The 26,840-nt window shown below is 45.0% G+C and overlaps 2 protein-coding genes across 3 annotated transcripts in view; one reads left to right on the forward strand and one right to left on the reverse strand.

Moving 5' to 3' along the window:
* UBP1 (upstream binding protein 1) overlaps window positions 1-13,753 on the forward strand; it is a 53,160-nt gene extending 39,407 nt beyond the window's left edge. For both annotated transcript variants that reach the window (XM_049766403.1, XM_049766404.1), the window contains 5 exons: window positions 4,049-4,139; window positions 4,878-4,996; window positions 8,044-8,186; window positions 8,829-8,880; window positions 12,024-13,753. In XM_049766403.1, coding sequence (XP_049622360.1) covers window positions 4,049-4,139; window positions 4,878-4,996; window positions 8,044-8,186; window positions 8,829-8,880; window positions 12,024-12,061 — 443 coding nt within the window. In that variant the 3' untranslated portion in view covers window positions 12,062-13,753. The remainder of the gene's footprint in view (window positions 1-4,048; window positions 4,140-4,877; window positions 4,997-8,043; window positions 8,187-8,828; window positions 8,881-12,023) is intronic.
* Window positions 13,754-14,476: 723 nt separating this feature from the next.
* The window catches only part of FBXL2 (F-box and leucine rich repeat protein 2), a 60,877-nt gene continuing 48,513 nt past the window's right edge, over window positions 14,477-26,840 (reverse strand). Inside the window, exons 9-15 of the mRNA XM_049766427.1 lie at window positions 25,469-25,543; window positions 23,386-23,516; window positions 20,620-20,680; window positions 19,750-19,794; window positions 19,068-19,124; window positions 15,800-16,012; window positions 14,477-15,366 (exon numbers count right to left, since the gene is read on the reverse strand). Coding sequence (XP_049622384.1) covers window positions 15,259-15,366; window positions 15,800-16,012; window positions 19,068-19,124; window positions 19,750-19,794; window positions 20,620-20,680; window positions 23,386-23,516; window positions 25,469-25,543 — 690 coding nt within the window. The 3' untranslated portion in view covers window positions 14,477-15,258. The remainder of the gene's footprint in view (window positions 15,367-15,799; window positions 16,013-19,067; window positions 19,125-19,749; window positions 19,795-20,619; window positions 20,681-23,385; window positions 23,517-25,468; window positions 25,544-26,840) is intronic.

Below are 26,840 nucleotides of genomic sequence, written 5' to 3' on the forward strand. Positions count from 1 at the left end.
TAGTAAAGGGATGCTCCAGTGTATCCTTCCCTGCAGTTCTCACAGAATCATAGTACACCAGAAAGCCAAGACACGGACATTGGTGCAGCCCATGTCATAGCTGTCATTTTGCCACATGCAAATGGCAGCAGCATAGCTTCCATTGAAATTAAGGTACAAAATAGCATCATGACCACAGGCACTTCCTTATGTTGCCCACACCCCTACTTTATCCTTATTTCCCTAGCAACCATTCATCTGCGTTTATTGTTTAGAGCATGTGATAGAGTGGAATCATACAATATGTGATGTTTTGAATTGGGCATTATTCCATTCAACGTAATGGCTGTCGGTCCATTTAGGCTGTTGGATATAGTTGGTCCTCTGTATTGTTGTATAGTATTGTGTAGTATGAATTTTTATATGTATATAATCAGTGTAGTTTGTTTTTTTACACAAGTAAACTTGGAATATTTAGATGGAATTTTATTTTTGTTTTTGGGCCACACCCATCAGTGCTCAGGGGTTACTCCTGGCTCTGTGCTCAGAAATGACTCCTGCCAAGCTCGGGGAACATATGGGATACTGGGGATCAAATCCAGGTTAGCCATATGCAAGGCAAATTCCTAACCCACTGTGCTATCACTTCAGCCCCTAAATGAAAATTTAAAGGCATTAAAAAAGCTAAAGTGCTGGGGCCCAGAGAGATAGCACAGCGGTGTTTGCCTTGCAAGCAGCTGATCCAGGACTTAAGGTGGTTGGTTCAAATCCCGGTGTCCCATATGGTCCCCCGTGCCTGCCAGGAGCTATTTCTGAGCAGACAGCCAGGAGTAACCCCTGAGCACTGCTGGGTGTGGCCCCAAAACCAAAAAAAAAAAAAAAAAAAAAAAAGCTACAGTGCTTCTCCAGGTGGTACTTACTATAGGAAGCCAATTTAGAGGGCCTCCAGTAGGTAGACACACCAGGTGGACCAGCGCTGCCCATTTCTTCCAGATATATTTGGCCTCAGGACCTTTTGCTGCTGACCACCAACTAACATGTATCGTAGGCACAGCTTGGGAAAGGATGAGCCACAGAGAAGTGTTAGTCAGCTTTCCTTTCCACAGTGAGTCCACTTGAACGTTGCACGTTAGCCGTTTTAGAAGAAAGAGCATAGTTGTGTAGCTCCAGGGATATGCGAAAATCCTATTTCCCAAAGAACATGATTTCAGGGTGAGAGCAATAGCACAGTAAGTAGGATGTTTGCCTTGCATGCGCCAACCTGGGTTTGATCCCTAGCGTTCCGTATGCTCCCCTGAACCAGGAGTAATTCCTGAGCACCGCCAGGTGTGGACCCCTGAAATAAATATAAATAATAATAAAAGGGAACATGGGGGGCCGGAGCAGTGGTGCAGCAGTATGTTTGCCTTGCATGTGGTTGACCCAGGACAGACCGAGGTTCCACACACACACAGGACAGACCGAGGTTCGACACACACACACTCACACACACACACACACACAGGACAGACCGAGGTTCGAGACACACACACACACACACACACACACACACACACCCGCCCTGTGTTCCATCGACACACACACACACCCGCCCTGTGTTCCATATGGTCCCCCAAGCCAGGAGCGATTTCTGAGTGCATAGCCAGGAGTAACCCCTGAGCGTCACAGGGTGTGGCCCAAAAAGCAAAAAGGAAAAAGACTGAAACTCCATCTCCTGATGATTTGGGGAAGAATTGCTAAGGAGAAAGGGGAAAGCATGATTAGGATAGGAGTTTGTTATGCTTCTGGGTTATTTCTAGTGCTGAAGGGCTATTGCTGGTTTTGCTAAAGAACCAGGCAATGTTGACGATCAAACCCAGGGTTCCTGTGTGTGAATCAGGCACTCTATCGTTGGGAGCCAGCCTCCTCTTGAGCTCAGGGTTTCCTATAATGGTGCTGTGCATTGATTACTCATTCCTCATGTAACTTTGTCTCTATGAAGTACACTGTATGAATAATTGGAAATATAATACAGGAGGTAGGGTGCTTGCCATGTATTCAACACTAAGCACTGCTAGGAGTGATCCCTATGATCCCTAAACATAGCCAGGAATAAGCCCTGAAGTGTTGGGTATGGTCATGTTTTGAACCCTTATGGAGAAGATAGATGAAGATAGAAACACAGCATATAGGAACTGTTGACATTTGGCACTGAAGGAGCCCCAGGATATGCTATTACACTAGATGACACTTGGATAAGACCGATCACTTTACTGGAAGCTGCTGGCCAGTCCTATTCTGTGAGTTTCCCAACATTAGTTAGGTTTAGAGGCTTCTTGCTCAGAGCTTCTTGTTGTTCACATTCACATTCCAGGACTACTCGTGTATTCAGAATTTTATCCCCCTCTCTGGGTGAGACATGTAGGAACACACACATCTCTGGTGACAACTGTGTGCAGACTGTTTTCAGAGTTATAGGGCAGGACCTAGTGGAACAATAGAGGAAAGCATCTTTTTTCTTGGAGGGGGGAGCACACCTGGCAGCACTCAGAGGTTACTCCTGGCTCTGTGCACAAAAATCACTCCTGGCAGGCTCGGGATCATATGGGATGCTGGGAATCGAACCCAGGTTTGTCTTGGGCTCGTCTTGACAGCCTCTTGTAAGGCAAACGCCTTACCCCATGCTTTCTCTCTGGCCCAGAAAAACACCTTGATTTATGTGGCTACATAAAACAACTCTTGGTACTTGAGACTTAGGGAAGACATAGTTACCTTAATTGTGTTACAGCTTGAGTGTGAACGCTGTCACATTCATGCTTTCAGAACTAGAAAACGCCATTACTCTATATTTACGAGTTTATTTGGCACATGAAAGTCAATTCTTACTCCTAGAAAGGGATCTTCTTCCAGTTAACCACATCCTGGATAGGAACACAGATTATGGACAAAATGCACTTCCAGGTTTTTGTCTGCTGCTAGAGTGGATAGGGACACATTTATCTCCATTTCGCATATTGTAATGCAGAGGCCAAATCCCCAGCCTGTAACAAACTACTGAGCTTTTGGCCAAGTCCTGTATTTTTCATATTTTCCATTTATTTACTTGTTTATCTTTTTGCTTTGGGTGCATACCCCACTGTACTCGGGGACCACTTCTGGTGGGGCTGAGGGGACCATAGGTGGTGCTGAGAATTGAACCTGGTGGGTCTGCCATGTTCAAGGCAAGCACCCTTCACTCTGCTGTTTAACTGGCCTTTGAATTGCACTTTTTGTAAGGTTTAGTCTCATGGTTACTTATATAGGTTCAGACTTATATTTATCCATATACCACCACTTGGCTAAAATAAGGTAAGCAGTGAAAACCCACATAGACAGTTCTGTTTCAGTGATTAGATAAACCATATTTTTTGCTCTCTAAGCTGTACCTGACCATAAAACACACATAGTTTCTAGATGCTATCCTCCCTTGCACTGAGGCTTCAGCTCCAGGTACCATTTGCTCCATGAGACACACGGGGATGGGGATGGGGATGGGGTGGGGTGGGGTGGGGTGGGGTGGGGTGGGATGGGGATTGCATCTTTTTTTTTTTTTTTTTTTTGGTTTTTGGGTCACACCGACAGCGCTCAGGGGTTACTCCTGGCTCTACACTCAGAAATTGCTCCTGGCAGGCTGGCTCGGGGGACCTTATGGGATGCTGGGATTCAAACCACTATTCTTCTGCATGCAAGGCAAATGGCCTATCCCCATGCTATCTCTCCGGCCCCAAGTTCCTTCTTAATACAGGATGTGGGAGGCAGCTCAGTGGGGCTGGTGTGGACTGAATATCTTGTGTGTTCATTTTTACCCACAGTGGGTGAGCCTCTTTGAAGGGGCCAGCAGTAGCCTTAGGTTTTTGTTGGCATAAGTGAGGTGGATTTCCAGAGCGGCCTGAGTGATTTTTCAGCCCCTGAAAAGAAGACTAATAAACCCACTTAATTTTGGAAACGCCTGTTGTATATATACTTAATCAGGGTACTTTCACTTTACTTTGTGGAGACTGTGCAGGCCTGCTGTGCATTCTGTTAAGAAGCTTCTTTTGCTGTTCTCCAGGTGCCGACTTACTAAAATTGACAAAGGAGGACTTAGTACAAATTTGTGGTGCAGCCGATGGAATTCGGCTCTATAATTCTCTGAAGTCAAGGTAAAACATGGTGTTTCAAAGGAACTTTGACTCTTGGGAGAAGAGTGTCTCTCTCTTCCTGTGGGGAATCGGGCAGAATGTGTCTCCACGTGATGTGGGCGTGTGGCACAGCGGCAGCATTGTGCTCACGAGAAGACTGTTTTGTGTACACCTTCAGGGCAGGTCCAATATGATGCAGGCACTGATGAGGGCAGAGGTAGACTGTAAGACTGGTAGAAAAGTGCACATGGGCAGTACTGATTTCTTGAAGACGACTGGGTTTGTTGCCAAGAAAACAAACTTCTCATTTCGGTGAGCAATACAGAATCTCTGGTTCTCAAGATCATATGACTACTACTAAATAGTAAAAATGTAAACTTCTATTGTGAATTAAAATGATAGCATCATAAACTCTGCTTTCTTGTAAAGACCATATACAGTCATTGCTCTTTTTGGATTTGTGATGTGAGAATCCCATTAAAATAGAAGCTTACTAATTTTAAATTGCTAACTTCATCTTGAAATTTAAGTTGACCAACATCCGGCAGATCATGTCTGTGGTTTACACTCTGATCATCAGATTAGCCCACCTCTGACAAACGTCTGAGGTGTTTTGATTTTCATCAGTATTGACTTTGTATGATGAAATAGCACTGTAAATTTCTCGTAAGAAAACAGGATGTATCCCCATAGTTGTCTTCTGTCCATGTGTGAGCCGGCCTTTTCTTCCAAGTTCATGAATTCCTTTTCTGATTGCAGGTCAGTCAGGCCCCGCCTGACCATCTACGTCTGCCAGGAGCAGCCGGGTGGCACACCACTACATGCACAGCAACAGCCTGGGGGCTCTGGGGACGAGAATGGCAGTGGGACACCCTATGGTGGGTATTGAAGGGGTCTCGTACTCACTTCTTGACAGCCAGGCAAGACACCCAAAATTCGGAGACGGATTCACATAACCTCGGCATTGCTCTTTCGTAATGTTGGGATGCCTGCAGAGAGGTGCCTGTCAGAAAGGCCACAGATGCAGAGCCTCTCTCAGTGCTCTCAGCACTCTGGCTCTGGGTGCTGGGATTTTTTTCCTTTCAGATTAATGAATCGAGAAACGTGAAATATTGTTACCTTGGCAAGAAGGAAGAGTATTTTCCTTTTATTGGCTGGGGATAAATACCTAAGGTCAGATCTGTGGGCCAGAGGGATAGCACAGCAGGTAGTGCATTTGCCTTGCTCTTGGCTCACTGGGTTGAATCCCCAGCAATCCTTGTGGTCATTCCTTTCCCCCCACTCCAGCCCTGCTGGGTTCATTCCTGAGTGCAGAGCCAGGATTAACCTCTGAGCATTGCTGGTTGTGGCCTAAAAAGAACCAAAACCAAAAAAAAAATTTGTGCAGAGATGTAGCTACTGTCCCAGGTAGGTAGGTCTGCGTGTCTCAGACAAGTTGTGCCAACTCTGAGCGCTCTGATCCTGAGGTATGGAAACTTCTTCGCTTTCTTGGTGGTGAACACTATAGCGGGCCTCGTTTCTCCTGATCATGGTCCTTCAAGCAAGCCAGCTTTTTTTTTTTTTTTTTTTAAAGCTGTGATTTTCAATGGCTTGTCTGAAAAAAGTTATTTCCATTAGTACAAAGTGCACCTGGGTCAAATTTCACTAATATTAGATTTAAAAATGAATTCATAAAATAATAGTATACATTTTTAAAATTCTGGCTTTAGTGTTCCATAGAATATTTCTTCTGTTTTTGCTGGCCCACAGGTGAGAGAAGGGTGGAAGCCATCATCTCAAAGCCTGTATTTTTTCAAATGAAAGGTGGCTGTATGTTCTCACCCTTAGCCCCACAATCTATAACAGAATGAGGGCAACATGCTTAGAACTTTGTAGAGGTGACGTTATGGAATTGAGAGATGTCATTCATTACTCATATAAATGATGGATAGTGGTCTGAAAAATACTTTGTGATTTGAATTTTACTCTAGTAAACTCCCAAGATGAGCATGGCTGTTGAGCTTTCCTGTTAAGATCATTTTAGCTTCAAATGCTGTGAATTTTAAGACTGAAAATAGAAGATCTTAGCCTTAAAGGTTGCTAAGATCTTTTGTATTTCAGTTACATGTCAGGGGCTGTTGGATTCTGAAGCTGCATACATAGATAAGGGTCTGCAAACTTTTCCAGAACAAGGCCGGATTTTAGTTGTCATTGACGTTGTAGAACGGATGGTCTTTTCCCCACCTGGCTCTACTAGGGCCGAAACAGCTGTAGACCTCTCAGTGTGGACATCATGGAAGTGATGGGTTCTGGGTTTGGCCCATGCTGGCTCTAGACTGTTCTAGATCTGTGTTTTTTAACTGCCAGTCCACAGAATATGGAAAAGTTGTTGCCAATTAAACACTTCAGAGTCCTGGATCATGCCACAGCAACAATAACTTGCCACAAGATGCAGACATTACTGTGGACCAGCAGGTAGAAACTGCTGCTTGTTTCTCTGTAATCTTCACCTGATCACGTTCCAAAACCTAAGCTCTTCTTAATATATAATTGCCCACAAAGGCACAACAGTGAAAAATTCTGATTTAGAAAAGCATAGTTTTACCGATGTTCGTGATTAGAATTTGGCTTGAATCCATAATTAAATAGGATCTATAAGACTAATTGGCTGCAGATGTACATGGCGCTTTGCAGACAATGTCTACTACCGAATTCCATTTGTTCTGGAAATGTAGAACTCTGGGTTTGCTGCTGCTAGAACTCTAGAGGAGGAGGCAGCTTCCTTAGCCACAGCTTCAGCTATTCATGTGGTATGGTTATATGTGTTTTTAATTCTCAAGGTGAGAGGGAGAGGGAGATATTGGCTGCTCTTTTTAGGCCCTAAGGTCATCAGGAATCACAGAATTATCTCTCATACATGGGATATGATACTTCATATGCACTATCAAATTTCCAAAGGCAATAGAAACAAAGAGCAGGAGAACTCACTCCTAAGTAAGAAGTTTGTCACTGGTTTATGGGTAGTGGGGAGTAAGTTGGGGGAAAGGAACACAAGGACAGTGGGGGAGTGGAAAAAGGGCCAGTCACAGAGGCAGGTTGGGTGGGCAGTCGGAAAACTGGGACTTTGGTGGAGGGAAGTGGGCACTGGTGGAGGGATTGATGTTAGGATATTGTATACCTTGAAACTTAATAATAACTTTCTAATTGTAACTCAGTGATCCAATTTTTTAAAAAAGATTGTCAGTAGTTGGATTACTGTATTGAAAACTATGACCCTTTTGGGGTCTTTGGGCATTTTGCTCGAAGTACAGTGTTTTTGCTTTAGGGCCACATCCAACTGTGCTTGAAAAATCATGCAGTTCTAGAGAAAGCAAGTAAGCTCTACTCATCTCCCTGGACCTACACGTCATTTAAAAAAGAGCTTTTTTTGGATATAATTTATTTATTTATTATTATTATTATTATTATTATTATTATTTTGGTTTGTGGGTTACACCGGTGATGTTCAGGAGTTACTCCTGGCTCTGCACTCAGAAATTACTCCTAGAAGGCTCGGGACCATATAGGATGCCAGGGATTGAACCCAGGCTGGCCAGTGCTATGGCTCCAGCCCCTTTGGAAGTAATTTATATAGCATAAAGTCCTTCCATGTTAAGTATACAATTCTGAGGTATTTTAGTAAATGGTTAATCTTGTTATGCAGAAATGAAAAGCTGGATTTTTGCTGTTGGTTCCTACTTGTTTTTAAGAAACATTAATGTCTCAAGTCCTTTTGCATATTCTGTGATAACTACTAATTTTTATTGTTATAAATCTTTACTATTGTATTTCAGAGAGGAGTTGTAGATTTCAGGGTCTTTGGGATGAAGGGATTAAATGTTCGTTTTTTCGTATTTTGAAGAGTCTGATCTTGGAGCTCAAACGGTGCTTTGTTTTTGTTTTCCAGTTTATCATGCAATCTACTTGGAAGAAATGGTTGCTTCAGAAGTTGCTCGAAAACTTGCATTGGTGTTTAATATTCCTTTCCACCAAATTCACCAGGTTTATAGACAGGGACCCACTGGTATTCACATTCTTGTCAGTGATCAGGTAATTTAAATTGGCATTTCCATTTGCTTTTCCCTTTTAGAATGGTCTATTAGCTTTCATGTATACATATAAATATCTATGAAGTAAAGAAGAGATGTGACCACTTTTGCAAAGCTCAGGAGACCCATTTTCAAAGATTGGGAACAAAATTTATTAACAGGAATTCTGAATATATAAAAGGACTATAAATTACAGAGAAAGTAGCTCCTAATGCCCAGGTAGCCTGTTAAATCTAGACATGCAGTGGGGGAGCTGGGCATTACTCCAGTATATGGAAGCACTCAGGTGTATCTCTTAGCTTCCTATATTAATGACTAATTTGTAAGAACAGAAGTACCATCCTCCAATTAATAGAAGAGCACTTAGGCATTGAGTATGAAGTCACTTGGTCCCCAGTTCAGCAGGGTGTACACCCCTGTGGGGGACACAGCAGAAATCGAGGACCATGCAGCAGGGTAAGTCCGCACAAGGCTCTTGCCATAAAGCAGGTGGAGAAGAGTTTTATTACCCCACATTTACCTGTAAGAATTATAACTGTGACTACTTAGCCTTTTGTTTATGCAACAGTACATAAGATTATGACTTTTTCCTTAATTTAGTCTTTTCAGTCAAGAATGGTCATTCTTTATTTTATCCTTCTAGATGGTTCAGAACTTTCAAGATGAAAGTTGTTTTTTATTCTACACAGTAAAAGGTACGTTTTGCATGTGTGCATGTGTCTTGAAGTGCTGGGCTCATGAAAGACGGTTACCTTTTATCAGCATTGCTTACCTTTGAGAGCACTGACTTTATTAATTTTAAGCAAAGAATCAAAATATTATTTTTAAGGCCGGAGCAGTGGCGCAAGCGGTAAGGCGTCTGTCTTGCCTGCGCTAGCCTAGGACGGACCGTTGTCTGATCCCCTGACATCCCATATGGTTCCCCAAGTCAGGAGCAATTTCTGAGCGCATAGCCAGGAGTAACACCTGAACGTAAAAGGGTGTAGGCCCCCCCCCCCCAAAAAAAAAGACTGTTTTGAGTAGTTAAATAAGACGTTAGCTAGCAAATTAAGAAGTCTTTTCTCCTACATCAGAGAAACAGTTTCAGTTCAATGTTGTCTTGAATATCATGTGTCATTTACGTGCTTTTGGTGCTAGAAAGATCTTGAGCAAACACGTTCCTGGAACAACTCCTCAAGTAGGGGAAGCAAACCAGGATAATAATGGGGGTGGGGGATTTTGAAACACACTTCAGACCCTATGTTATGAAGTCGCATGCTTCCAACCCTTGAACGCTCTTCTTAGCCCAGATCAGTATTTTAAGTGCTAGGGCTGGAGAGGCACATGTGGGCTGATCACCTGCTTAGCATGCAGGAAGCCTGGATTTGATTTCTAGCACCACATGGCAACCCCCATCTCCCAGGACCCCTCACCCCTTTTCCAGGAGTGATCCCTGAGTGTTGAGGCTGTGAGGCAGCACTTCTCTTGAGACTTCAGTGAGGGGGCCAGAATGATAGTACAGTGGGTAGTTGTTTGTCTAGCAAGTGGTTGACCCAAGTTTGATTCCCATTCCTGACATCCCATGTGTACCTCAGAGCCCACCAGGAATGATTTCTGAATGCAGAGTTAGAGTAAGCTGTGTGCTCTCTCTGGTGTGGATCCTCTTCTCCCTGACCCCCCATTTCTCCCCCAAAATAAGAATGAGTGGAAAGCAGGTAATTGTGTTATGGGCATCACAAGGTGGGGTGGCATTGTGTGAGTAAGGGCTTGCTTGGCTTTTTATTTTGTTTGGGCCCACACCTGGTTGGCTTTCTCCTGGCTCTGCACTCAGGCTCTGCCGGGGATTAGACTTGGCCGGTAGTGTGTGTGGCAAGTAACTAACTTGCTAAACTATCTTTCTGGCCTGGAGCATGACTTCTTAGGAGGTCTGAGAGGTAGCAGAATAAGAATCCCTGCGGGCTGAGGGCTGGGCTGCAAGATTTGGTGACATTGGCAGTTAAATTTTGATTAAAATACACAGGATGTCAGTGAATTGTTTAAATAAAGGAGGGGTGTGATTCATTTTATTAATACAAATTGTAGAGACAGATAAGGTTAGAAAACTTGGAGCCGAAGCGATAGCACAGCGGTAGGGCATTTGGCTTGCACGCAGCTGACCCAGGACAGACCGCGGCTCGATCCCCCGGTGGCCCATATGACCCCCCAAGCCTGGAGTCATCCCTGAGCTTCTCCGGGTGTGGCCCAAAAAGCAAAAGAAAAAAAGGAAGTTGGAAAACTAGAGACAGGAGGCATCGAGGTGAGATGTCTTGGTTTGGGGAGAAGGAATTCATACCTAGAAGTGCTTGGAAGCTACGGGGTGCCAGTGCTGGAGCTTTTGCTGCACTCTGAGTCTTTGGGTTCTGCCCAGGCCCTGCACAAGGAGTCCTATAAGCACCACCTTTTGGCTCCCAACTTGAGGGAGAGGGTAAGTTGCAGAGACATGAAAGAGCAACTGAGTAGACAGTGGTTCCGGGAAAGAAAGAGGGTGGGTGGTGTCGGCAGAAAGCAATCAGGAGCGCTATTTGGGATACATGGAAATCTCCGTCTGCTATTATCCAGTCTGGGACTGATACCAGAGATCCCGGGCTTGTGATGAAATTCGGAAGCCCTCAGCACCTTAGCAGTGGCTTCAAGTCCTACTACCTTCATCAGTCTCTTCAGGGAGAGACTGGGAAATAGAACCAGAGGGATTCAGGTGAGCTGAGTGAAAGTGACAGAGAAGGGCTTTTTATTGCAGCATTCTATGAGAAAATGATACATTCAGACTTTTAAACATCTGTGAGTCCAGATCTAAACCCATCCTGAGAAAAACACTTTATGTTGAAGAGCAAGCTGTCAAGTGTCGCCCTCTCTTGGAAAGCCGTGTCCTGAAAGGTGCCACTGGGAACTGATGCTTGCACAGCATCGAGGCACCGGCACATAGGCTCAGCTCTCCTCTGGCACTGGCTGTCTGTCTTTCTCCTGCACCTATGCCTCAGTGTTTGGTTTCAGACCAGCATTTCCCACTTTTTATTTCGCTTCCTTCCATGCTCTCTTCTTTCACTTCCTCTCTCCCTCACTATCCTCCCCCACAGGGCTGGGGCTCACACCCTGGGTCAGGCTTAGGGTTCACTCGCGGCTCTGCCCTCAGGGATCAGTCCTGGTAGGGCTTGAGGGACTGTATGTGGTATGGGGTATCGAAACAGGTAGCTGCAGGCCTCTCTCTCCTGCCCCCAGCACGCTTTTTAAACTGCACCATGTCTAAAAAGGGAACTTCACTGCCCTGGCATGTCTGTTCTGTGAGAACAGCGACATTGCCAACTGTAGATATCATAGACTGTCCTTGGCAATCAAACTTCTGTCTTCATGAAAAAAATTCATTTGGTCCAAGATGTAATGTCTCTCCACATTTTCTGATAAGTACTATGCCAAATTTGTGATAGTCATTTATAATTGTGTCATACTGTTTCTCTGAAGAGATAATGATTATTTTGACTCTGCTTGGTATATTATCTCTTTGTTGTGATAGCCCTGAGGGACCCTCACAACGCCCCCCCCCCCACACACACACATATACATGCCAGGCATAAGTGCAGGACAAGGACACTGGTAGGGAGGAAGGGCTAGACATCAAAAAGCAGAATGTCTAAAGAGCATGTATATAACTAGCTTGGAAAAGAGGGCCTGGAGCTAGGTAATTAGCCCACCCAACCCCCAGCCCTTCTGGAATTAAATAAAGGTAACCTCTAATTTGGGGAACGGTGTTGATTTCTGTTTTATCCCCAAAATAGATTGATCATCTTATATTGACTGAAAAACTGTTTCACTTCTTTTTCTGCAGCTGAAAATGGTGGTGGTATCCATATAATTTTGAAGTGATGTCTTATATAGTCTGAACTATATTCAGTACCAAATAGTCACGCTTAAAAGTGTGTGAAGACTGAATCCAAGAAGTCTTTGGGATTGGATTTTATCGTATGAAATGTTTCATATTGAAAACACAAGATGACCTTTCTATTGAGCTGTGAGTTGATGCCTCCCTGTCACTGCCAGAGCCATGCATCCTGTGGGGGCGAGCGGGCTGCCCTTCTCACGCCTCCGAGGCCAGTAGACACAGTTCCTCGAAGGAGCCTTTGCTGTCCTCGCACACGGTCTGCGGTTTGGAAGTGAAAGTAGACACAACCTCGGGCATTTTTCTTTCTGTGCCAGTCTGGTTCTCACCGCCCGAACCTTATGCTGGCCTGGGGCAGGGAGAGTGTCACGTCTGTGCTGGAGCCAGTATGGACCTGTCTGTGGAGAGAGGTGGGGACTGGTTTTGGCAGAGGCTCCAGACCTTGCCAGAGATCATGTCTCTATACGTGTTTGATCGTGCCCATCCATTGGGGAAGATCAAAGGCGGCTTGAAGCAAACTGCATTATCAAGAGTACCTTGGTGAGAGGATCAGTGTAAATCCTAATAGGTACAAAGACTTTTGTTTTCGCTTTGTCATGGATTTATTGGAAAACTTTGCTTCTTCTGTTTTAGTATTTCGTTTCTGATTCTTGTTCTTGAAGCCTCATTGCCTTTCTTTGTTTTTCCTGTTTCTGACCGTCCTTTCTATCCCACCCCAACTCTAGCGTGACAATAGATGATCTAACAGGGGAAAACAATTTCTGGTTTAATGTTAAGTGATCTTTGTGGAAATGAAATGATTAATGGAACAGCAGATACCATACACTAAACTGTACCATGAAAATGATTAACACTTCTCAAATATACAAGTACAGTCAGTCATGGGGGAGCATTTGGTGATGATCTAGGGGTTTTTGACATCCCACACACAGTTTTTTAATAGTGCCTCTTTCACCAAACTAAATGCTTGTCTGCCAGTGTAGTTTTTAAAGCAGCCTGTTTCTGCATCCACCCCTCCATCTTTGTCATCTCCCTTCCCAAAGTCATCGAGTATTTTCGAGGCCTCTGCTGTAGCATTCCAGTCTACCCAGGGTTGTAGTTCTGAGAGTATTACTTGGGCCTTCACTTTGATCAGGCAGAAATGGGACTGGGTGAGTTTGAGTTTGAAATCTCTCCCAGAAGGCAAACTACTTCACAATGGGGGAAAAGCTTTGACATTTTATGTTTTATTCTCAACTGGAGGGTTATTTGATATGAAGAAGCGCACTGCCTCTGTTTTCTCAAGTTGGGTGTGATAACAGCTAATGTTCTAGTTCTCAAGGAGAGCTTGCCTATCTGTCTCCCTTTGCTTTTCTATGACCTCATGTTTCCTATACCCGTATCTTTTGGGAAAGAAATGACTTTATCTCTCTGTTTTAAGGTTTTGGTTGTCTTGTCTATTTAGCATTCTTTTCTTGTCTCAAGGATTATGGAACAATAAATGTCATTTGATGCTGTGTGCTATTTTGAATTCCTCATCAGGGTTTAGGAGTGGGTAAAGTCATTTAAAAGCTCATCAAACCAAGTGGCACTGAATGTTAGTCTGAAACAGGTTAAATCATGGCACCAGCAAATTTGCTACTTTACTAGTAGAATGTACACATTTCTGTATAATAAATGTTTTCTGTCTGTTTTGCAAATGTTTGTCTCATTTAAAATCCAGCTGTCACCTCGGTTCATTAAAGAGTGAGGTTCTGAATCCATGTATTCCAAATGTAAGAGATGAGAGGTCAGTGTGTTTCACCATACCGGCCCTGATCATTTATTTCAGAATGGAAACTCCATCCCAGTCACTGAAGCAAGTGTGCTTCTGTGTCCTTTTGTTTAAGTAGACTTCTGAATCGATCCTTTCACATGTACGCCTCCTTCTGTGGTATAAATGTGTATTTCCATAACTGCTGGTATACTACTTAAATCCCATAAGTTCTGGGGTCAATCATCCAAGTCCTGATTTTATTGTCTTACGCTGATTCTTGTGATTATACATGTCACCTAATTTCCCTTTCAAGAACGGCATTGTATTCTAAATGAAATGCTTCTAAAACTGCCCATCAAGTAGGAATCTTTCTGGTCTCTCTCTGTGTTCATGGGGAAAGTACTGTTTTTGCTGCTTCAGTTTCTTAGGAGCTCAGGTTTGGGGAGACCAGGTTCCCAGGTGAGCAGGACAGAGCAGCATCAGATGGAGGTGACATTAGGAAAGTCTGACTCTGGAAAATAGTTTTGCTCAGATTTACCCACATTACGATTATAGCAATAAAGCATTGCAATGGTTTATTCATTATTATGAGTGTAATACTTCTGAATAGTTTCGGTGTCACTTTATTTCTAAGATTTTAAAATAAACTTGGGAAAAATCACACTCATTCTACATGCATCCATTCATGACTTTAATTGATCATATTACTATCCATAACTCAGGCCCTCATTTTCCCCAAATTTTGTGGTATGACAGGTTTTTTTGTAACGAAAACTCTGTAGAGCTTTTCCCCCTACTAAGCAATACAGAGTGACTTTTGTGTGGTTTTTGGCCTCAAGGTATTCACGTTGCAATTGACAGAACTGCTGCAGACCCTGCTCAGTGTCCTCATTTCTTTGGTGTCTCATGAACCCTGTTAACTCACCTTCCACTGGAGTTTCTACATATGAAACGATCCAGCAATAACAATTTGCAGTATAGTTGCTGTTTAATCTTCAGAGTGGAAAAATCCTGCTCATCAAAATGGAATCATTGTGAGTTAAAGTAGGCCACCGGCTTAAGTATTAGGTAGGAAACCAACAGCTTTTCTTTTCCTGCTTAATTTGTGCTAACACTGATGGTCTGTTTGAAGAATGCTGATAGAGTCAAGGGCAGGATAGTTGTACCTTAAACTGGCACCCACCTCTTAGAGATCCAGGTTGCTTGATCTGAGCTCTTGCCGATGTTCGCTGGTACAACAGGGCTTGGATCTGTTGCATCACCGTAGAATAAAGGTGAAGGCTATCACCAGAGTCCCAGCAATCTTTACAGAAGTGCTTTACCTGAAAATGCCCTTCTCAATGGAGAATTGAGATTCTGGGTGGCGATGGAGTGAGTCAGACATACCCACTGCATGATCTTCTCTGCAGAAAGGGCCAAGTCCTCATGCCATGGGCCCCACAGCTGCTGTCAGAGAATGACACAGCATCTGCACAGTCGCTGTCCACTTCCTCCCACAGTTGTCGGTGGGGTGACAGGAGCAAAGTAGGCATGAACTTTGATATGAGGAAGCTGAGCCTGGACAGAGAAAGCAGAATAGTCTTCACTAATTTCATGATTCTGGGCATGAACAGAGAAAAACCCTTAGATGTGGTCTGTTTCTCTTCATTATTAGGCGTAAAAGGTGCGTCTAGCGTACTCTAGAGCCTCTCCCTACCTACATCTCCCCTAAAGTGGTACCTAAATCAGCTGCTGGCAAGGCGCACCCTACCTGCTGTACAATTCCTCCAGCCCTGGATGTGGCTATTTTGGAGAGTGGAAGCAAAAGTAGCCTAAACTTAAGAGTCAAGAAACAATCTCAGTGAAGTAAGGCGTATTCCCTCTCTCTGGGCAGTAAGAAAGGGATTTTAATCAAAGATCACCTATAGCATCTACTGGCTGTGACAGAAAACAGGAAACAGAAGTTGGCTCCAGCGAAGAAACTGCTGAGAGAGACTCCTGCCCCACCTACCCGCATGCGCTTGATGCCAGCCCGGGTGACCTGCTGGCAGTCGTAGAGCTCGAGGCGCTCCAAGCCCCGGCAGTTCTCCAAGTGCTCCAGCGCCACATCTGTGATGAGCAGGCAGTTGTCCAGCTCCAGGACACGCAGACGCTCGTGGCCGCAGGTGCTGTTGCTCAGGTGCAGGATGCCATCATCGGTGATGAGCTCACAGTGGGACAGACTCTAAACGGGGAGGACAGCCAGGACGGGGTGACCGAGAGTAACTGCTGGGAAACACCAGCTGCTCAGAGTGCTGCCTTTACCTTTCTGGTTCCATGGGGAATCAGAAGACCCAGAACTAAAAAGTGAAGTTTCCGATTACAGCACTGACCCAACTCAGCTTTTGAGGGAAGCGCCCAGTGATATGTCCCATTTAGAAATGGGTGAAACAGGCCACGATTAAGTACAGTGGGTAGGGCATTTGCCTTAAATGCTGGATCCACTCTGGTTTAATCCCTGACATCCCTTATAGCCCTGAGCCTGCCAGATGTAGTTCCTAAGCACACAGGTGTGGCCCCCAAACTTAAATGCAAACAAATGTTATAAGGAAAAAGATCTTAAGGGGCCGAAACAATATCTCAGTGGTAGGGCATTTGCCTTGCATGTGGCCAACCTGGATGGCCCCTGGTTCAGATCCCTGGCATCCAATGGGTCCCCTGAGCCTGCCAGGAGTGATTCCTGAGTGCAGAGCCAGTAACCCGCTGAGTGCTCCTGAGTATGGCCCAAAAAAACAAGGGACAGGGATAAGACTTTTTTTCAGCCCCCCCTCAAACATCGACGCTTCAGACTGCCGCCGGGCAGGGCTAAGCACCGATCTCAGCTGCACAAGGATCACTGAGCAGACTAGAAGGGTTGCTGGGTGTGCCATGGTCATGCTTGTCTCAAGGACATTGTGGGCAAGGGAAGTGTCTGGCACTGGTGTGTGAAGTCACTGGCCCGTAGGTGGCTGGTCTCATCCCTCAAGCTTGCAGATCTGTAGTAAAGGTTTTGCTGCATCTCAAAACTCTGAGCCTAGAAGTACATCCCTGAGCAGCATGTTGTCCAGTGTTCGGAAGGAGTGCATTCCTTAAGTGGCGCCGGTGGCACCAAGGCCACCCCAAGTCCTCCTGAACTGCAAGTTTGTGACTGGAGGAGGTGTCTAGACTGTTCACCCCGGGACTGTTTGGTCCTGAGTGTCAGCTTGAGGGCAATGCAGCTAAGCACTACACCTGCATTTCCTATGCTTCCTGTCAGTTGTGTCTGCCTCTCTCTGCAATGGTCTCCTTCCCCGGGCCCTGGAATACAGCTGGACACAAGCTGGTCCTCAAGAGGTGTTTGTAGAATGACGGAAATGATGAAAAACGGATATAAACATAGTACCTCAGTTTTTGCCCACATTAAAAAATGTTCAAAGCAAATATCAATTTCTGTTTTTGTTTTTTGGGCCACACCCATTTGATGCTCAGGGGTTACTCCTGGCTAAGCACTCAGAAATTGCCCCTGGCTTGATTGCCCCTGGCTTGGGGGGACCATATGGGACGCTGGGGGAATCAAACTGCAGTCCTTCCTTGGCTAGCGTTTGCAAGGCAGACACCTCTAGCGCCACCTCGCCGGCCCCGCAAATATCAATTTCAACTGCAATTGTCTCATTTTCTCTAATAGTTTGTTTCCCTGCTTTTAATGTTTTTAATGGTTTCCCTGATTTTCTGTTTCAGTATGTTTGGTCTGGGAGAAGGACCATTGCCTTGAACTTCTGCTCTTATAACAACTTACCAAGTATGAGAGGACAAGATGGAGACAGTGTTCAGCTACCATAATTCCTTCAAGGACATTCCTGACAAGTCTTTGGGGGTGCAACTCCCTCCATAGGGATTTGTAAAGAAGGAAGAGCTGGAGTTAGTCTGTGAAAGCCTCATGGGCTGAGCAGAGTCTCTCCTCAGAGCCCTGGTTTGAGGAGTTGTCTCACGGGAACTTTGCTTTCGGGGTATGGGAGGGTCCCATCGAGAATGCACAACTACTCGAAGGCTGCCAAGGACCTAGGTGGTTGGTTCGAATCCTGGCGTCCCATATGGTCCCCTGTGCCTGCCAGGAGCTATTTCTGAGCAGATAGCCAGGAGGAACCCCTGAGCACAGCCGGGTGTGACCCAAAAACAATAGCAAAGGGAAACGATTAAGACTTTGGAAACAGTGGGGTATCATCTGACCCCAAATCCAGCCAGTGTCCCAGAGCTGTTCAGCACAGTACCTGGTCTGGTGTAGAAACGTTTCCAGAGAGTATATGGGAGTAAGAAAGATCGATGAAAAGATTGCTTCAAGATCAAATAACTGTAGTGATGTTGACAATTCTAGGCCCTGGGCAAGCTTCAAAGTTGACAGAAAGATCTGCTGCATATATTTCAGGGTGGGACCCCTTAGGTTACTGGAGCTGGGGGTCAGAATGAAGAGTGTCATTCTGGACTTGGCTCCTGGTTGGAGCTTCAGCATCTTCACTGCTAAGGTGGCTCAGCCAGCAGGGGACTGCTATGATGTACTTCAGGGTGTAGGGAGCATTTTCCCCTGGTTTGTGCAGTAGACTAGGGCTTGCCCATGCCCAGATGCCCAGGGAGAGAAATGTGCCAGAGACACCTGTGTAGGGAAAGCCTTGGTGTGTCTTCTCACTGCCTTCAATTTTTTTTCTCCAATTCCTTTCCCCTCTCTAGACGTGCAGAGCAGATAAAATGCATGAATAGGGTCACAGTTTTCTTTTTTTTTATCTTTGAGTCACACTCAGCAGAGCTCAGGGGTTACTCCTGGCTCTATGCTCAGAAATCGCTCCTGGTAGGCTCGGGGGACCATATGGGATGCTGGGGTTTGAACTGCCGTCCTTCAGCATGCAAGGCAAGTGCCCTACCTCCACGCTCTCTCTCTGGCCCCACAATTTTCTATTTTAGCATTTTGACCAGCTAAGATTAATTCTATTTGACAGGATGACCACAGATCAGAGAGAAGGGAGAAGACCTGAATCATTATTAGGTTCCTACCCTTAAATGGAAGCAGGACCATTTTATATGTACTGCCTACAAATCAGTCCATCGACAGGAAGAGAGAATGGAGAAGGGAGAAGTGAGAGAAAAAAGGGAAGGAGGTAGGGTGCAGAGGGAAGGGGGGGAAAAGTACAGGGAGGAGAGAGGGCAAAGGAGCAGGAGGAGGAAGGTGGAGGAATAAGGTTGGTTCTTTCACCCCAACGAGGGGGACAAAGTCACAAAACGCTTGCACTCACCAAGGCTTGCAGTTTCGGACAATGGATGGAGAGCTGGATGAGTGTGCTGTCTGTGATCTGCGGAGAGACACACCATGTCATTTCAGCCCCTGCCAGAATTTACCTCCTAATCCTGCACCTCCAGAACTCAAATATGCAAAAGAGAAGGAAAACTCAGCTCCAGCAGCAAGAGTGGAAACTTCTCTAAAATAGTAGCCTCAGCTCTACCCCATCCTGGATGGGATCATTTTTAGGTCACATCCAGCAATGCTTGTGCAATGCAAAAATAATTCTACTGGTGCACAGGGGACTACATGGGGCACCAGGAACAAATCCAGGTTGGACGCATGCAAGGCAGGCACCATACTTGCTGTGCTCTTCAGCCCTCAGGAAAACATTCTTTTAGTTTCAATTCTAGTGTTCCAGGATTCTGGGGTGTGGAGACAAAGTCTGAGCAGATAAGTCGCCCAGGAATCTCAACTGAATACACGAGCCTATTTCCCTCTCAAGTTCTGGGCCAACAAGAGAACCTTTATGCTGATCATCTCTGTTCTGGTTTTGTTGGAGGACAAGACTAGCCTACTCCATACCCTCACTGGCCCTCAAGCCCAGACTCCTCCCCAGGGCAAGACAGGTATGTGTGCAGGGGGTGGGGGAGTGGCCAGGCCAGTCTGCTTCTGGGACAGTGACGGGTTTTACTCACCAGGACGCATTCTTCTAGATCCATCTTCTCTAGGTCGTGGCAGTTCTGAAAGAGGCCACAGACATCCTTTCACCAAATGGTCATGCCTGACTTCTGAATAATGGTCCCATGTGCTTATCCTCTGCCATTGAGTCCAAGCCCTGTTCTTAAAGGCCATTACACTGAGCAGGCACCCTGGAGCCACATTAGCTTTGGGGCAGAGAAATGGTTTCTTCTGATGGGCACATCCTTCACTTACCCCAGAGAGGGAGGGAGTGCCTGTATCTGGGAGACACGCAGACAGAAGCCATGACCAATCAACCATGGATGAGGATCAGGTCAGGGTGGTGGTGTGTTGAGCTAACAAGGGTAACCAGGGCTGGGGCAAGGGATGTAGAACCAGGAGGACACACTTCTTTTTTGTTATTGTTGTTGTTATTATTGGGCCACATCCGTTGATGCTCAGAGTTACTCCTGGCTCTGCACTCGGGAATCCTCCCTCCTGGCTGGCTCGGGGGACCCCATGGGGTGCTGGAGATCAAACCTGGGTCAGCCACATGCAAGGCCTATGCTCCACCTGCTGTGCTATGGCCCCAGCCCTGACACACTTCTCCATAACAGGACAGAGGGGTACACCATGGAATTAGCATTTAGAGGGCCACTGGAAGAAGATACAGAGCTTCAGAGTGCAGAGATGCTGAGCTGAATCCCCAGTTGGCTCCTGTCATTGTGCTCTACCCCTGCTGCAGAACCCTCATCAGGCCTTAGCTCCAGCTGGGGAAATCAGAAGTGCCCTGAGAAGTACATTCTTTAGGGTCATTTCTGCAACCTCCTAACCCACCCCAAATCTCTTCCAGGTAGAGAGGTAAGTTGAAAAGACTTCAGCCTTACCCGAGCTAACAGGGTAAAGCCCGAGTCCGTCAGGTGGGAGCAGCGTGCGGCCTCCAGGATCCTGGAAAAGGCACAGGGGAGATACCCTGAAAAATGGAATAGCCAGCATCTCCAGCACCTCAATACATGTGCTTCCAGGAACAGCTCTAAAGGTCGTTGGGTTGGTCTTTCTGTCTCTCCTTTCTCTGTCTCTTTCTCCCTGTTTCCCCCCCACCCCCTCACACACAGTTCTCACACACAGATAATGAATTTTCACATCCCACCCAAACTTGGACAGTGAACCCAGCAATCTTCACACAGAAACAGGACACTGTTGCTGCCGTTTTTCAGTTGCATCCATTTATTTTGGGCCACCCAAGTGGTGGTCAGGTGCCATTCCTGGCAATTCCTGGTCCAGCCAGTAAGTAGAAAGCCAGGGCCCAATGTGCATGGCCCAGGCCCTTGTGTTACAGGACTCTGCTACATGCACTCTCTCCAGCCCTGTTATTTTATTTTTTTCTTATCTTTTGGTTTTTGGATCACACCCAGCAGCACTCAGGGGTTATTCCTGGCTCTATGCTCAGAAATCGCTCCTGGCAGGCTCGGGGGACCATATGGGATCCTGGGATTTGAACCACCATCCTGCATGCAAGACAAACGCCTTACCTCCATGCTATCTCTCCAGCCCTAAAACACACTTAGTGCAATTTTCAGTTACACTCAAGGAAATCTTTAAGTATGTACAGCTGGGGCCAGAGAAATGGGTTCACTGAGCTAAGCACATGGTTTGCTTTTATTTAGGGACCTGAGTTACACCTTTAGCATGCATAGGGATTTCCTGAGCACTGACCCAGGAGTGTCCCCTGGCCACTAAACCTGGAATAGCTCCTAAGTACCACTAGGTGTGACCCCAAAGCAACAAAATATGTATAGCCAATGGAAAACAACAGTTGATTTCTAATATTCCAGATAAATTCATAGGTATATTTTTAACTTAAATACTCCCTGGCTGCAATAATTATGACTTCCCATCAAGAGCCAGTCCTTCCAGCCCTCATCTCTGTTGCCTCTGGGCATTATTACAACAATGTCTTTTGTTTTTCTTAAATCCCATAGATGAGGGAGACTATTCTATGTCTATCTCCCTCTGACTTATTTCACTCAGCATAATAGATTCCATGTACATCTACATAAAGTGGTGAGTTTAGTTAGAGAGATGACTACACTAACATGACAATGTTAATGAGTAAGAGAAATAGATGCTTGTCTTGAATCCAGGCAGAGAGGGGGTGGGGAAGGAAGGAAACAGGGCATTGGTGGTGGAAAGGTTGCACTGGTGAAGGGAGGGTGTTCTTTTTATGACTGAAACCCAACTACAATCATATATGTAATCATAGTGCTTAAATAAAGAAAAAAATTAAAAAAAATTAATTGTGACTTCCTATCTGACCAGTTTGTAATCCCTAGATTTCTTTGACTATGTAGAAATATCCAAATTACCTAGTCTTTCCAAATACAAGATACAGATAAATGGACATGAAGCAGAAACAGATGATCCTTAAGAGATATGCAACCTGGCCGGAGAGATAGCATGGAGGTAAGGAGTTTGCCTTTCATGCAGAAGGTTGGTGGTTCGAATCCTGGCATCCCATATGGTCCCCCAAGCTTGCCAGGAGTGATTTCTGAGCGTGGAGCCAGGAGTAACTCCTGAGTGCTGCCGGGTGTGACCCAAAAACCAAAAAAACAAACAAACAAACAAAAAACACCAAAAAATAAAAAAAGAGATATGTAACTGACACAAGATATGGATCAGTATCGAGAAGTAAAAACAACACGAACTAGTTTTATTTTCTCTGCTCTTTGTCAGAGAGGTAAGCTTGCTCTTTCTGAAGTTAGACTCTACCAGCTCAAATTCTAGCTTGACTTCGTCATGTGACCCAAAGGAAATGATGTCATTTTCTTTGAGTCTCAATATCTCTGCTACAAAATCAGGGTGAATAGAGAATGTATCTTCTAGAGATGTGTCAAGGACAAAAGAAAATAATGTGTATAAAAGGTCTCAGAACTTAGATGAGTTCAACTGATGTTCACTAAGATTAGTATTGATATTGCTACTATTATCAAAATTTTATTACTCATATTACAACCTTAAAAATCAAAAAATAGGGCCTTAAGAGATAGCACAGCGGCGTTTGCCTTGCAAGCAGCCGATCCAGGACTAAAGGTGGTTGGTTCGAATCCCGATGTCTCATATGGTCCCCCGTGCCTGCCAGGAGCTATTTCTGAGCAGACAGCCATTAGTAACCCCTGAGCACCGCCGGGTGTGACCCAAAAACCAAAAAAAAAATTTTTTTTTAAAAATCAAAAAATAGGGGGCCAGAGAGATAGCATGGAAGTAAGGCATTTGCCTTGCACGCAGAAGGTCGATGCTTGGAATCCCAGCATCCCGGAAGGTAAATACCCTGCTTGCCATCTGACTGCTCTAATGATCAAGAGGTAAGAAGATGAGATAAATACGACAAGCCACTGTGCCGATCAGCTATTAAGAAGTAAAGGTTCCGTTTCCCTGAAGTAGTGAGGGTGGTACCTCTGGGGCACTCCTAAATGAACTGTAGCACATCTTGTCCCATCCCATCAGTCCGATAAAGCCAGCAACACACCCACCCACTCCTCTACCTCTGATGATTCTACCTGCTGGTTGTGCCTTTCCCCTCCTGCAGGAAACCCTCCTGGTCAGCCCAGCCAAACGCTCTCTGAGCTGCAAAGCAAAAAGGACAGTGTACTCACTGAAGTCTCGGGCAGTTCAGAGCCAGGGCTGTGAGCGAGGCATCTGTGAGGTTGCTGCAGCCGGAAAGACAGAGGGCTTGCAGCTGGTGGCAGCCCCTGCATATCTGCACCACGCCTTCATCCGTGACGCGCTGGGAGAGCCAAAGGGAAAAGGAAATCAGAGAGGCCAGCAAGACTGAAAGGGGAGCAGCAGGAAATGCATCTAGTGTTGACAGATAAACTTCAGGTTGTTTGACAACATTTTGTCCTAATAATTTGTATTTTTAGGGGCAGCGCCCCAGCATGGCTGAGGAGACCTGGGACACTCCTGTTGCCATGTGTGGGCCTAATGAAGTGGTCTGAGGTGCTCAGCAGCGTCGGGGCATGGAATGGGTGGTGTCGGGGAATGAACTCAGGATAATAAGCATGCAGAGCATATGATCTAGTCCTTTGAACTATCTCCCTGGGGCCTCTCCTGATAATAAACAAAATAAATACTTAATCAAAAAGTAGGGTTAGTACAGTACACATATTTACATTATAACTATATATAACTATAATAACACTTTTAGCATATTATAGCATTACCAATACAAAGAGGTTTTAGAATTTCGTTTTTCCTCCAGAATCACTAATATTAAGTCATAAGCTTGTATTAAAATCAGGTCACGTAAAGAACTCACAAACTTTCCTAGCATAGTGAAATTCATTTTGATTGAATTTATACAGATTAGAGATCCAACAAATTAATCATTTGCATGTATAATTAAAATATCTTCTCAATTATTTTAGCAACAGCAATATTGACAAATGACTTAGAATTCTATTTTAATCAGGCAGATTCAAAATAAAAGTCATGTAAATTTAATCACTCATGTAGAAATAAGTATGTCAATTTATATTTATTCCTATACCAGCACTACCAGTCATTTACCAGCACTAGTCCAACACGTACCACAATCCTATTCTTGAATACAACAGGCCTGTAGAGCCAATATTTGTTTAGAATAATGTGCATTATTTCTCCCATCAGGAACTTTAATGATTATGATTCATTTCCCAAATGTCGAATGAAAAGGATTTTTCTTGCACCTTCATAATTGTTTCCTTTGAGAAGCCCAGAAGAATGTAGCTATCCTCCTCAATAACCAAAATATTTATAGGAGCAGTAAAAACACGGTACACTTTATACTATAAAGTATAGGCTAATCTCTGTTGAAATCACATCTTCCTCGTGCATTTGCTCTTTAACTGCCAAATATAATTTCATTTGACCTTTTGAGACACTGAAATGTGTGCTCACCCTCTGTTTATAAGTTAAAAAAAAGGGGGGGGTGCCCGGAGAGATAGCACAGCGGCGTTTGCCTTGCAAGCAGCCGATCCAGGACCAAAGGTGGTTGGTTCGAATCCCGGTGTCCCACATGGTCCCCCGTGCCTGCCAGGAGCTATTTCTGAGCAGACAACCAGGAGTAACCCCTGAGCACCGCCGGGAGTGGCCCCCCCCAAAAAAAACAAAAAAAATAAATAAATAAAAGGGAGGCTAGAGCAAAAGCACAGCGGGTAGGGCATTAGCCTTGCATGATGCCAACCTGGTTCAATCCCTGGCATCCTTTATGGTCACCTGAGCCTGCCAGGAATGATTTCTAAGCACAGAGCCAGAAGTAACTGCTGAGTGCCAAAAAAGCCGCCCCCCCCCCCCAGTTAACAAATGACACTGAGGGGCCAGAGATGTGGGTCCAGTCTCTGAACTTGATCTCTGACTCCATGCCCCACACCTTTATGGACTACTAGAAATAGCTCTGGGGGCTCAGGTAGGGCTTCCAGCAAAAGCAGACAACAACACAGTAAAAGAACACTGAACCTTCTTTGTCATCAGTTTTTTAGGTTCATAACTAGTTTTGCAGAGCCCTGATATCTTATAGAATAGTAAGATCCTAGACTTATATTTTAGGGAAATGTCCACAGCTGTATACTGAGTGTGATGCATTTTCATGGAACTGATTTTCCCTCCTGTATAGAAGAGATAATAAGAAACAAAACTGTGTCCCTATTTACCCTGCTCCCCAGTTTCCCAGGAGAGTGAGGGAGCAGGCACACTACTCACAGAGCAGGATTGGAGATTGAGGCTCACAAGTTCATGGCAGTAGTTCTGAATGTGTTTCAGAGCTTCATCTTCTAACTGAGAGCAAGAGAAAACAAAAGGGGAATAGAATCAGGTGAGGGGCAAGTCAAGAAAAAGTTCTCCAAGAAGAGATAAACAGAAACTTCCTCAAAGAAGAAATACAGATATCCAAAGGGTAGATTAAAAAAATGCTCTGTATCACTAATCATCAGGGAGATGCAAAGCAAAGCAGCAATAAGATATCACTTCACACCACAGAGACTGGAACACACATTAAAAACAAAACAAAACAAAACAAAACAAAAAAAACAGCCAGTGATGGAGTGGATGTGGGAAGAAAGGGACTCTCATTCTCTCCTCATGGAAATGCTGAGTAATTCCACATTTTTTGTTGTTGTTGTTTTTGGGTCAGACCCAGCAGCGCTCAGGGGTTACTCCTGGCTCTATGCTCAGAAATTGCCCCTGGCAGGCATGGGGGGGCCATATGGGATGCTGGAATTCGAACCGCCGTCCTTCTGCATAGAAGGCAAACACCCTACCTCCACGCTACCTTTCCAGCCCCAATTCCACCTTTCTTGAAAACAATATGGACATTCCCAAAAACACCCTAGGAATTGAGCTTCCATGTGACCCAATAACTCCAATTCTTGGAATATACCCCAATGACCTAAATATAGAGAAAAGACATTTGCACCCCTATATTCCTTGCAGCACTATCCAAAATAGTCAAAATCTGGAAACCACCCTAGTACCCAAGATTAGGTGACTGGATAAAGAAACTAGAGTATATACACACAATGGAAAATTAGTAGTTCGTAAGAAAAGATAAAGCCATGAAATAGGCTACTAGAAGGAGGTACCTGAAGAGTTTCATGCTGAGTGAAGTTAGTCCGAGGGAAAGAGACTGACACAGAGTCTCATGATATGCGGCACATAGAGAAACATGGTGGAAGAACAAATGCCCAAAGACAGCGGAAACCAAGTGAGTGCTGACACTCAGCAGGAAACATGACACTTGAGGTGGCTGGGGGATAAGACATGGAGGGGGCAATGTCTACGGTGGAGAGAACAAGGAGGAGGAGGTGGTGCTGAAAGGTTCAACTGTGATGTATGAAGCCTATCAGCAATAGTACTAGACGCTGAAGTGAGAAAAAAATGTCTCTTATCAAAGCAGAATGCTGCAGGGGAAGGCAGGCGGGGCAAATGGACGTTGTTGAAGGAATTGGTATTGAAACACAACATGCCTGACACCCGATCATAAATTACTTTGTAATTTCGTGGTGACAGAATTCAAACTAGGGGGACTGCCTCGCTTGTGGAGGCACCCACACCCAGCATACTAAGCAGACAGGTA

Source organism: Suncus etruscus, chromosome 20 (genome assembly GCF_024139225.1).
Source record: "Suncus etruscus isolate mSunEtr1 chromosome 20, mSunEtr1.pri.cur, whole genome shotgun sequence".
In the NCBI taxonomy this organism is placed as follows: domain Eukaryota; kingdom Metazoa; phylum Chordata; class Mammalia; order Eulipotyphla; family Soricidae; genus Suncus; species Suncus etruscus.